The 12,019-nt window shown below is 42.1% G+C and overlaps 1 protein-coding gene across 3 annotated transcripts in view; it reads left to right on the plus strand.

The window, feature by feature from the left end:
* Positions 1–1,343: 1,343 nt before the first annotated feature.
* The window catches only part of UTRN (utrophin), a 473,290-nt gene continuing 462,614 nt past the window's right edge, over positions 1,344–12,019 (plus strand). For 2 of the 3 annotated variants that reach the window (XM_063097711.1, XM_063097712.1), the window contains exons 1-2: positions 1,794–1,854; positions 7,798–7,977. In XM_063097711.1, the coding sequence (XP_062953781.1) occupies positions 7,899–7,977 (79 nt within the window). In that variant the 5' untranslated portion in view covers positions 1,794–1,854; positions 7,798–7,898. Of the gene's footprint in view, positions 1,855–7,797; positions 7,978–12,019 lie in introns of all 3 variants that reach the window. The other variant, XM_063097714.1, reaches the window with a different exon arrangement.

Below are 12,019 nucleotides of genomic sequence, written 5' to 3' on the forward strand. Positions count from 1 at the left end.
CTCAAAAGGAAGAAAGCTAAGTTAGAAACCTTATAAGGAAGACTCTCTTTTGGGATCTCCTACCCACCACAGCACTGGGGAACTGTGGAGCCTTTCACTTTATAACTAACAAAAGGCTAGTGATTTCTTTCTGAAAAATTCGTTTAAGGCTCTTGGTGGTTTAAATCTTTACTGTCTTGTAAATTAACTCTCAAACATTAAGCCAGCAATAGAGCCAAAACATTAAGCCAGCAATAGAGCTTGCTTATCAATCATCCTTCCCTCTTTGTTAATACGAACTAGGAACTTAGGTTGCCGTTTTTCCTTTCCCCTTTCAAGTGTGATGATCATGTAAAAGAATCACAGGAACACATGGGGAATGACATGTGCAAATAAGAAAAATGCACACACAGCACGAACTCATTTTTTCCCAGATATTTTTTGGCTAACCTATCAAGCTTGAAACAGGCTCTATGATAGACATGTGTTTGTATGTGTATATTAGAAAAATAGAAAAAAAAACAAAACGGTGCAAAACTGCTTGTATATATATGTACGAATACAAAACGAAATTTCAAGCTTTTTCTTAAGATTAAAAATGACACTAAGAAAATTATACAAAACAAATATGCCGTTGGAACTAGGGATGCAAAATCAGACAACGTCAGCAAAATGAAATGGGGTAATTTGGGGGTAAGAAGGGGACTTAGCTGCAAAAACAATCACCTAACTAGAGACCCAGTTTGCCTAGAGGAGCGTGACTCACATTTTCGGATAATCTGAAGAAAGGGGCTAGGATTTGCGCCAGGCATCCATCCTGGCTCCCGGCTCCCGGCACGCACGGTCCGCTCCGGGAGCCGCCGACACGCCGCCCCAGGCCCCAGAGCACCGGGCCTCGCTGCCGCGGGCGGGGAGGAAGCGCGGAGCCGGCGCTGATTGACGGGGCGCGCGGTCAGGTGACCCGGGGCGCCACGTTCCCGGAGCGGTGACCGCGGTGGCCGCCGAGGCCCGGTAGGGCCGAACCCAGAGCCGAGAGGGGCTCATCCCCGGGAACAAAGTTGCCGGGCCGGCGGCGGCGGGGCGGGAGAACCGAGGGGAGCGGGAGCGCTGGAGCGGCGCCGGCCGTGGGGCCGGACCTGCTCGGCCTCCTCCTCGGGAGAGCGAACCCCCCGGTGCCCGAAAGTGAGCCCCTTCCCGGGGGGCGGCGGCCCGCGGCCGATCGGTGCTGCGCCCCACCCTGCACCCTCTACCCTGCACCCTCCGCCCCGTGCCTCCTGCGCTCCTCTCCAACAAAGGGGCAGGCCCGCGGCCGGAGGAGGAGGAGGGGGAGGAGCGAGCCGCTCTCCTGCACAAAGTTGTGGATTCGCCGCTCCTCGGAGGAGGGGAGCGGGCGGCCGCAGCCGCCGCGGGCTTTCTCCCGCCGAGGGGCGAGGAGGAGCCTCTGGCTCCCGAAGCCGATTGGGGAATCACGGGCAGCGGTGCCTCCCTTCTTCTGGGTCATTTCTGCAGACGGAAAACTCTCTCGTGTTTGGCAAACTTGGTGCCTGCGTGCCCGCTCCAGGTTTGCGCTTGGACGGTTTTGTTTTGTTTTTGTTTTGGGCGGAACTACCGGGCAGGAAGGTTACACAAGTCGGGGGAGTTTTCAATCGGGTGTCAGTTTTTTTTTTCTTTTTCTCTTTCGGATCGTGTCTGGTTCTAAACGTTTCATTAAAAAAACCAAAAACCAAAAACCAAAAAACACCGCACCACTAAACTCACACTGGCGCGCACACCGCGATTCCTACGGCGCAGACAAGTCCGGAGGAGCCCTTGGCCGGCTCGGGACGCGGCGGCGGCGGCGGCGGCGGGCGGGCGCGGCGACACGCGGGGGAGCAGGTAAGCCCATGCATTATTGAAGCCTCGGGCTGAATAACGTGACCGCGGTCCCCGAGGGGACGGGGAGGGGAGGTGGGTGGAGGGTGGACCTTTCTGCAGCGTCTTCCGCCCGGGATCGGCGTCCCGAGCTCCTTCTCAAGTCTCAGAATCGAAGACATACCCAACTTCTGCGTGCACTTTCCTCGGAACCTCAGATCATCTCCCCCGGCGGGAGAGAGAATGCCAGCAGCGTGGAGGGAGCTCGGCGAGGAGGTGCCCGGGATCAGTACTGGTTGCGGAAGATCCAAACTCCTCCTAGGTTTGTGCTGCCTGCAAGCGCTCCCGGTCCTCCACCCGCCCGGCGTGCAGGGCGCTGGGCCAGTGATCGAGAGGGGACGTGGCCTCCGAGGAGAGACTGTCACACACACCCGGGCCCCGGGAAGGCGGGGCCCCGGCGGTGTCCGCAGGGAGAGGGTGGAGAGAGGCTGGCTGTGTAATCTGCAGGCCGGGGAGCGCGTCTCAGCCGGCCGCCCGGCAGGAAACGTGCTCGACCTCTGCGTGGTTGCTGCTCCCGAGGGTGGGGCTCCGCGGAGTGTGGCCAGATCACCAGCTCCCTGCCGGCGGCCCTGGAGAGGCTCAGGGGACGGGGGACGCCCCACTGGTGCGTAGTCCCTCGCCACTTCTCGTTTTGCGGACTCTTGGCATCTCTTGCTGCAGCTGACAAGGTAAATTCATGCCCGGCTTTGGGCTTTGGCTCGGGGTCTGAGACTCTGGTTGCCCAAGGCCACTTACAAAACCAACAAAGCATTAATTGTAGTCGATGCAACTTTTAGAAGGTGCGCTGTTGCAAGAAATTTTCTTTCAAGTCCCATATTCCGAAAGGGACTCGTTTTGGGGTTGTTTGCAGGAAAGGAGAAAACGTGCCCCACCTCCGGGGACCCGCACTTTATTTTACATTGAACTGGAGAGCCCCCGGTCCGACTCCATGGCCCCGCTCTCTGGGGTGACCCGGAGAGGAGAGGGCGTCCTCTTTCCCAGCTCTCAGGTCACCTGGGTCACCAGGGCCTCGCGGGTCAGTTCCCCATGCCGCACTTTGGGAGGTTCGGGGCAGCGGTCGCCACGGCCACCGCGCACCGAGTTCGAGGGGAGGCCGGATTCCCCAGATCGGGGCCAGCGCTCCCGGCCTCCGGGCCCCGCGGCAGCAGCCGCATCCATTCCTTTGTAACTTGCCCGGGCTCAGGAGGTCGAGCTGGCCCCTCCGAGGTGGTAGCTGGTGGGACGCTGCAGCCTGCACTAGCGCAGGGTCAGGCGAGGGCTGGAGGAATGCGAAGCTCGTGGGTACTTCAGCTTCCCGTGTACCAGGCGGCCAGGGCCAGGGTTGACGAGGAGGAGCCATCCCCGCCCCCTTTACCAGCAGTTATGGGACCGATGAGACAGCTCTTTAACTTTCCTTTGGGTGTTTACCTAAAATTTATTGCCCCTGTAAACAGTATTAATCACAGTAGTGTTAACCTTCCCTGGAGCGCTTCCGAGTGTGAATGGCAGTTCTTGGCACTCAGCGGTTTCTTTTACTACATTTCAAGGAGAGCAGCAAACTCTTGTCCCCTTGGCTTTCCTTTCCACTGTCTCTAGCATTCCTGGGTTTTGGTTCCCAGTGTAAAAGAATGGATAGTTTTTGCCCAAGGACTTACATCTATTTTCCATCATAATTGCATATTGTTGAATATATGCATTCTCGCATTGTGTCATTGCTGACTTTAAAAAAAAAAATTCAAACATTAATTTTGCCTTTAAGGCCATCTCCTGCTTTTTCACCTTAGGTTTATTGCCACACGCTCTTGCCTGCTGGTCTGTATGACAGCCAGAAATGTTCTGAAGGAAGAGTTGAGTGGGTTGGTTTCAGTGATACACATCTGGTTGAACTTTACAGGGCATCATTTTGAGGGAGGGGAAACCTAGGGCAGTGGTAACAGTAAATTCCAATTGCACAGAGCTTGAAGGTTCTAAAGCAATATCCCATTCATTTATTCTCAGTTTCTCACCCAGCTTTCCCTCCGTTCCATAAGAATGGACGTGGAGAGTCATACTGTTAATGGTGAAACTTCGATGGTGTCTCCTGACAACCAGCTATAAGTTGCTGCAGCATTTTGCAGTCTAGGAGGAGATATGCTTTGCCTTATGTTACTCAAACTGGAGTCCCCTGGCCTTCAGTGACAGTCAGTGGCTATCACTGTTCTTTTCTCCCTATTCTTAACTTGTCCTCTGATCATTTTTTCTCCTGTATCTTTGTATGGGATTTTCATTATCCTTTGCAAGGGATTTTCATTATCAAGAAGAGAAAATTTGAAAACTTTTCTTCAGGAGAGTGGCAAAGTAAAACATTATAATAAAGAAATATGGGCCGGCCTGTGGCTCACTCGGGAGAGTGTGGTGCTGATAACACCAAGGCCACGGGTTCGGATCCTATATAGGGATGGCCAGTTCGCTCACTGGCTGAGTGTGGTGCTGACAACACCAAGACAAGGGTTAAGATCCCCTTACCGGTCATCTTTAAAAAAAATAAGTACATAAAATAAAATAATAATAATAATAAAGAAATATTACTGGTCATGAGCAAATGAAATAAAGTCCTAGATCACTAGTTTACTTTTCTCTTTTATGGAGTGGAAAAGTCTTTGGGAAGCATCAAAGTAGAGAACCTGGGCTAAGAGCCCTTGTGAAGGGGAGCACTAGGCTCGTCTCTAAAGGGAGTGCTGTGGTTGCTTTCCAGGAAAGAGAATTTTTGTTGGGCAAACCTGATTTTCCATAATAAAATTTTATATGCATTCTTCTGAACAAAGTTTAGGTTTTTGAATATAATAAAATACACTTAAGAATTTAGCAAATCTTTTACAATTATGTACCTGAAGAAAGGAACTTAATCACATAATAATCCATAAATTCTTAATAGTACTAGAGCCATATAAAAAATGAAGAAAGTTTTTTATACTCTCATAAAATCTGGCAGATTGGTGATCCAATGCACTACTGGGGAGGAAATAGTTCTTAAAGCTTTAGTAATTGACCACAGCTTTCATCTGCTTCGACTGCTTTAATACTTAAAACGTTTTTCCTAAGGTAATTTGGACTTCTTTATTGTTAGAATATACCCTTGTCCTAGGGCCGGCCCGTGGCTCACTCGGGAGAGTGTCGTGCTGATAACACCAAGACCGCGGGTTCGGATCCCTATATAGGGATGGCTGGTTAGCTCACTTGGGAGAGCGTGGTGCTGACAACACCAAGTCAAGGGTTAAGATCCCCTTACTGGTCATCTTTAAAAAAAAAAAAAGAATATACCCTTTTCCTGAATTGCTTAGAAAAAAATTATTATTATATATTAGGTTTAATGTAATATATGTAATAAAATAATACTTTATGGCATGTCCTTGAATATTATACAACCTAATAATAAGATAAAATATTAAATATTATTTAAAAATAATATATGTAATATATGTGATAAAATAATACTTTATGGCATGTCCTTGAATATTATACAACCTAATAATAAAATAAAATATTAAATATTATTTAAAAATAGTGATATTGTATGATGTGTCCTTGAATACATTATCTGCAGATTAATATTTTGATGCATTGGCTGTTACATTCCCAATTAAATGATTAATTTGTTTAATTGGCATTTGGGGGGTACTCTTAAGGGGTCTGTTATCAGGAGAGACTCAAGTTGCTGCACTTAAAATTGTATTCTGATTCTGTCTGGGTTGTTGGGATAGTGGGTTGTTGGGATAGTGTGTTGTGGTAAGTATTAGGGCAGTACAATACTCTAATTATTGGCATTCTTAAAGAAAAGGTAGTACTGCAGGGCAGAATCCTTAGTTCTTTAGGTTCTAAAGATGCTTCTGACTAGTAACTAAAGATTAGAATTATTTTATTTGAGTGGTACCTATACTCAGCAGAATTCATATGATGTACCTTCCAGAATAAAATGAGTATAACATATAATTGTCCAGATTTATATTTGTGCTCCAGACCTGTATATCCAGGTGACTTTTTGTGTTCTCCACTGGAGGAGATGCCTCCTGGAGGCTCCTCAAACTCAGCAAGTCCAAACCACATTAATTATTTCCTGCTCCCAGCCAGCTATCCTCCAGTGTTCCTCAGCTCAGGGAGTGACTTGTCCTCCACGTAATCGCCCAAGCCAAAATTGAGGAGTCATTTTGCACACTGGTATCCTGAACCTCTAATATCCAATCAGTTCCCAAATCCTGTTGACTGTCTTTGTTTAAGATCTAAATATCCCTGATACTCACCCATTTCATTCCATCTACACTTGTTTGGGCACAATTATTTTATAATAGAAAGAATAGTACAATAAACACTCATATACTCTTCAGGTTCCCCACTTACTTTACAGTGTTTACTTCATATCCTTTGGTCTCTCTCTGTGTGTACGTATGCATATATACATGTATGTATATGTATCAACAAACGTGTATAGACAGATAGGTCTATGTGGTGCCCTGTTTGAACTTGAGTTGAAGATATCATCACACTTGATTGCTAAATATTTTATCATGTCTCCTACAATCGAAGACATTCTTCTGCATAATGACATCACCATTAACTACTGTTAAAAAAATTCAGGGGGTTGGCCAACTAGCTTACTTGGTAGAGCATGGTGCTGATAACACTAAGGTCAAGGGTTCAGATCACCATACCAGCCAGCCACCAAAAAAAAAAAAAATAAATAAAATAAATAAATAAGTAACATTTTTACAATAATGTTGTCTAATACACTGTCCAAATGTTTTCTTTTAAAATTCTGAATCCAATCAAGGATTACATTTGCTTGTCATGCCTATTTAGTCTCCTTTAATCTGCAAATTCCCCTTCTCCTAAGTAATTTTGGTTTTCATGACATTGACAGTTTTGAAGAGATCAGGCCATTTGTTTGGACAACTACCCACAGTCTAGATTTGTCTGCACATGATAAGATTCATGTTAAACATTTTGGCAAGGATACTGTATAGATGATGTAGTGTATTTTCCATTGTATTACATAATGCCCCATTATTGGTTGCGTGAAGTTTGATCACTCGGTTAAGGTTAAGAATTTCCCCACAACATATTATGAACAATTTTTAAACATACAGAAGAGTTGAAAGAAATTTTTTATTCAACATCCATGTATCCATGGCATATGTTATTTAATTAGCATTTTACTATATTCTGCCATAGTCTTCACTGGTTCCCCGCATATTACTCTGATTCACCTACAAGCCACAACAATCTTTTAAAAAGACCAATCTGATAATGTCACTTCCCTGCTTAATATCATCTACTGGATCCCCATTGCTATTCAGATAAAGACCAAAAGTCCTTGACGTGGTCTTCAAAGCCCTGTCCCTGGTCCTGCCTATCTACCTCACCTAGTTCAATAGATATACTTACCTCTTGGCTGTTTTCACTCCAAAGACACTGGCCTGTGCTCAGCTCTTTGAAAGCTCCATGATTCTTTCTGCCATTTCACATGGGAAGTTCCTACTTTTCTCTTTCCACTTTCCTTTTTGGGTAATTAAATTCTTGTCATTCTTGAAGGCTTGGCTCAAATGTCACTTCTTCAAGAAAGCCTTCTCTAATTGCCCAGGGTAGGTCAGAGTCCTCTGTTGTATGCTTTTATTACGCTATGCTTCCCCTTTGTGCATTTGTAGCCTATCAGTATTGCAATGAAATAATTCATTGTGTAATTAATTGCTTAGTATCTGTAAGCTCCATAATGGCAGAGGCTGTGTCTTTTGTTGAGTTAGTTCCCGTTGCCTGGATCGGTGCCGTACATATGGTAGGCCCTCAGTAAATCCTTGCTGAATGAATTGTTACTATATATAATGTATATAACCATATGTAGAAATATAAATAAATATATATATATTTCCAACTCAATACTTTACCTTTTCTTTTTAGGTATTGGTGTCAAGTTGGACCATTGTAGAAAATTCAAAGTGTTAAAAAAAAAAGAGGGGGGGCTTGGTAAAGTCTTTGGACTACATTGAAACTCAGCCGAGATGGCCAAGTATGGAGAACACCAAGTCAGGCCTGACGATGGGCAGAATGAATTCAGTGATATCATTAAGTCCAGATCTGGTACGTAATCAAAGCTCAAGACAATTACAGATTTTTATGCATAAACTGTTTAGAAGACATAGGTTTCCTGGTTTGTTTTGCATTGTTCTTGTGAGGCAAACTTCTTTTGAGAAACTTAATTCTGACAAATGACTATTATTTTGTAAAAAGCTAATGTAATGTCAATGAGTGTCCTTTGTTATTTTCTTAACCCAATTTTGTCTCCTATGTTGACGGGCATTGCTTGCTGAATCTGCTACTTGTAGCTAAATGCTGTTCATTTATAAGACTATTCCATTAAAATACAAAAATACAACTGAGCCTTCCTCCCCATCCCCCAATTTTCTGGAAATTGAAGGCATTCTATGCTTAAAGTAGGAAGTATCGTAGTTCCTGGCAGGAGGGATCTTCTGATATTTTGATTACGTTATCATATATCTTCACCCCCATCCCTGTTGGTGGCCAGGGGTAGGCCAACAGGCATTCTACCTCCACTGGCCTTTTTGTTTTTGTTTCTTTGGCAGCTGGCCAGTAATGGGATCCAAACCTTTGACCTTAGTGTTGCCAGCACCAGGCTTTAACCAAGGGAGCTAACTGGCCAGCCTGCTCCCCCTTTTGAAACTTCTTATGAACCTTCTCAAGGTACCGTTTTAACCTGGCAATTTAATAAACTATACTAAGACAGATGAATGGTTTTCATGTGAGCATTTAAATTGGGGACCTCAGGATACCACCCCCTCCCCCAATCTTTTTGTATAACTGAGTGCTTTTTGATTCTGGCTGTACACATGAATCAACTGGGAGTTTTTAAAAAATGCAGATGCATTGGCTCCATTCCAGACCTATTGAATAAAAATTTCTGTATTTCTAAGAAGCTTCAAATATGATTTCGAGACAGGCTCAACGGGAAGATATTTTGAGCAGGCAGGGCCTTTCTGAGTTTTGAAAATTACACAGAACTCTACTCTGGGTGTGAACACTATATTTAAGTCATTTTAAGAGTTACTTTGAGGTATAAAATTACATCACTTTAAAACAAAGCAAAGTGTCACTTTAAAAACAGAAAAAGGAACCCAAAGTCTGTTTTTGCTGTGTGAGCCATCTTTATATTGTTAGGAGCTTATTGCTTATTATTTGAAACTGCAGAAATATGCATTGAAAATGCAATACAAATTAACTGTCTTAGGATTTACATTTCCCTTCATGATAATGATGTTGGTTGATTGGTAAAGATTTTGGTTATTATAGACTTGGCTCTAAATATGTATGTCCTTCAATACCCTATTTTAAAGTATGCTTTGAGGATGTTCTATTCCTCTAAAATTCTTTTTGTTTTAAAACGTTTTGTAGTATAAAATACTATGTAAATTTAAGGGATTATTCTTATGTTCTTTGGAGTACAGAATGTATAGCTAGAAGTATGCAAAGGTAACAAAGAAAAAAATGGAAGAGAGACAATTTAATGTCTCCATTCTTGTCATGTTCTGTACATTGTGAGGAGATATATTCTTAAGTAGCTTTTTGAGTCAATCTCCATTACAGTAAGACCTTTGATAACTTGTACTTTAGCCATGTCCATAAAAGAATAATTATATTAGTTAAAAAATGCCAGGTATAGATGAATACATATAACTTCCAAACTGTTCTTTAAATTTAATATTATCATTTAAAGAGGCTGACAACTCTCATACACTGCTGCAGGACAGTCTGGCAAAAATTATAATATGTTTTAACGTGTACATATTAATTGGCCTAGTACTTTATTTCTAGAGTTTTTTCCTAGACAATATGTAAAAATGTACATTCAAGAAGTTGATCACAGCATTATTTAGAATAGAAAAAATTGGGAACACTATATATAAACATCCAATATTGGGAATTAGTTAGGTCATTATTTACCAAAGTGTCTTAAAAGGAGTACAAGTTATAGGATTGTTAAATGTGTAATTCAGAAAAGGGTGTCATGGTCAAATAACTTTAGGAAATAGTGGTTTAAACCTACTGTGTGTACTGTAGTGCATTTAAACCGATCATGCAGAATCTCAGTAGAGCTAATTGTATTAGAGTATATCCATGACGTAGAAGATTATGCATTTATAAGAAGCAATACGGATGTGGTGTGTATATACATGTGAACACAGAAATCTGTTCTTGATGCACTGTTAAGTAAAAAAAGTGTATTATATCAATCATTTGTGTGGAAAATATCTTTAAAAAATTTAGTGGGGTATACACTAAAATATTAATAATGGTCATCTCAGCAGTTTGGAATTATTATCCTTCTCTTTTTGCCATTATGTATTTTCTAAAGCTCTTAGTAAACCTGTGTTACTTAGTTCTCATATTTTAAAAGACTCTCAAATTGCATAGTGTTTTAATGCCAAGGTTATGAGTATTACTTTTTTCTTTGGTGGCACCTACTTCAAAAGACATTGCAAATTTAGTTGTTGCGTAGCTGAGATATGAATCACATTCTTTTGGCTGGACTATGTTGCAAAAGCTAATAGATAAATTTAGATATGAATGGGCCTGTTTCTCCCAATCTTGCTTTCTGGAAAGAACTTTTTGGATTCTTTTAAGTTAAATGCTTAGTATACAGTGGTAATATCTGATACTACTCCAAAATTTACATATTATTAAGAGATTTTTAGTTTAGATTAAGTCATAAGAATCACCTACATATAATATGTATTTTCATAAGCTCTTCCTTGGACATGGTTTATGCTGAATTTATTGCTTTTTCATTTTTTAAAAAGGAATATTTTTCTATAGGAGGATTTTGGTTCTTATCTGTTGCTCTAGGTTTTTTCCTTTTGGGGGATAAGTAAGGGGGAGTGGCGGTGGATATTGGGGTAGGAAAAAACTAATGTTGAGAATATATTAGTCAAATTAATCTTTTTGTTTATGAAGATTCTTTTCTCTCCAACTAAAATCCATGAGTTTGGACAGTCTAAAAGTCTGGCATAATAAAAATACATGTGCATTTTATGTTAAACTATTGGGATTATTTATATTGCTCTCATTCAGTTTTAGTTTGCTTCATGCCATGTGTGAGGGTTTTTATTTTAGTTCTAAAAAGCCATTTCCGCCACCTAAACAGAAATACAAAGTTATCAAGGGTAGGTAATGAAATAGTATTCATAAATGTAACAGTCATACACTTATTTATAATTGTAGTATATTTGGATTTGAGTAAATTTTAGAAAAAAAATTGCAAGAATTTGATCTTTAATGAGCAAGGGTTTGGAGCTGGGTAAAGTAGAGCTTTCTCTAATATAAAGGGATGTAAGTCATGTTTGTCATCAATGACTGTATCACTGACAACTTTTGTTACTGGGCTTCAGAAAGCTCAACAAGTTAGTAAATATTTTGAGACAGTAAGCCAAGGGTAAGAATTTTTTAAAAATGAAATATATTGACAATGGAGTATGTGATGCATAAACTTCTACTTGGACCTGTTCAAACAGGAAACAATGGTGGGATGCGTATAAAATCAAAGAATGTCTTCACTGCTAACTTCATTTAGTCCATAACTAACATACTTTAAAACTAGCAGTAGAAAATAAGTCATCCTTTTCTTTTATTCGTAGTGCTTTTTTGGTGAGTTTTAGCCCAGAACCCCCTAGAAAGAGTAGACCGCATGGCTAAGGACAGTGTGTCAACTAGCTACATGTGGAGTTTTGGACAACTTGGGGATTAGAATCATGGACTCTTAGATGGGAAAGGGCCATTTGTTGAATGAATTAGTCAGATAAGTATCACAAAAACAAACAAACAAATAAACAAATTCGACAGTCAAGGGTTCTGATCCCCTTACTGGCGAGCCGCAAAAAAAACAAACAAACAAACAAAAAAACTTAAAAGTAAAGTCAACAGGGCACTATATTAATTGTATTTATACAGCCCTTATGCCTCTTCCTTCATAGTTACCAAGACTGGGGCCTCGGGCTGGGAGACCGAGCCTCTCTGGGCCCCTGGTTGGCCTCATAGCCCTGCAAGGGAGGGCCCATTATGAGCCACAATCTACTGCTTCCAGGCCCTTCGTGGCCTTCCCTGATTTTTG

The sequence above is a fragment of the Cynocephalus volans genome, chromosome 5 (assembly GCF_027409185.1).
Source record: "Cynocephalus volans isolate mCynVol1 chromosome 5, mCynVol1.pri, whole genome shotgun sequence".
NCBI lineage: Eukaryota > Metazoa > Chordata > Mammalia > Dermoptera > Cynocephalidae > Cynocephalus > Cynocephalus volans.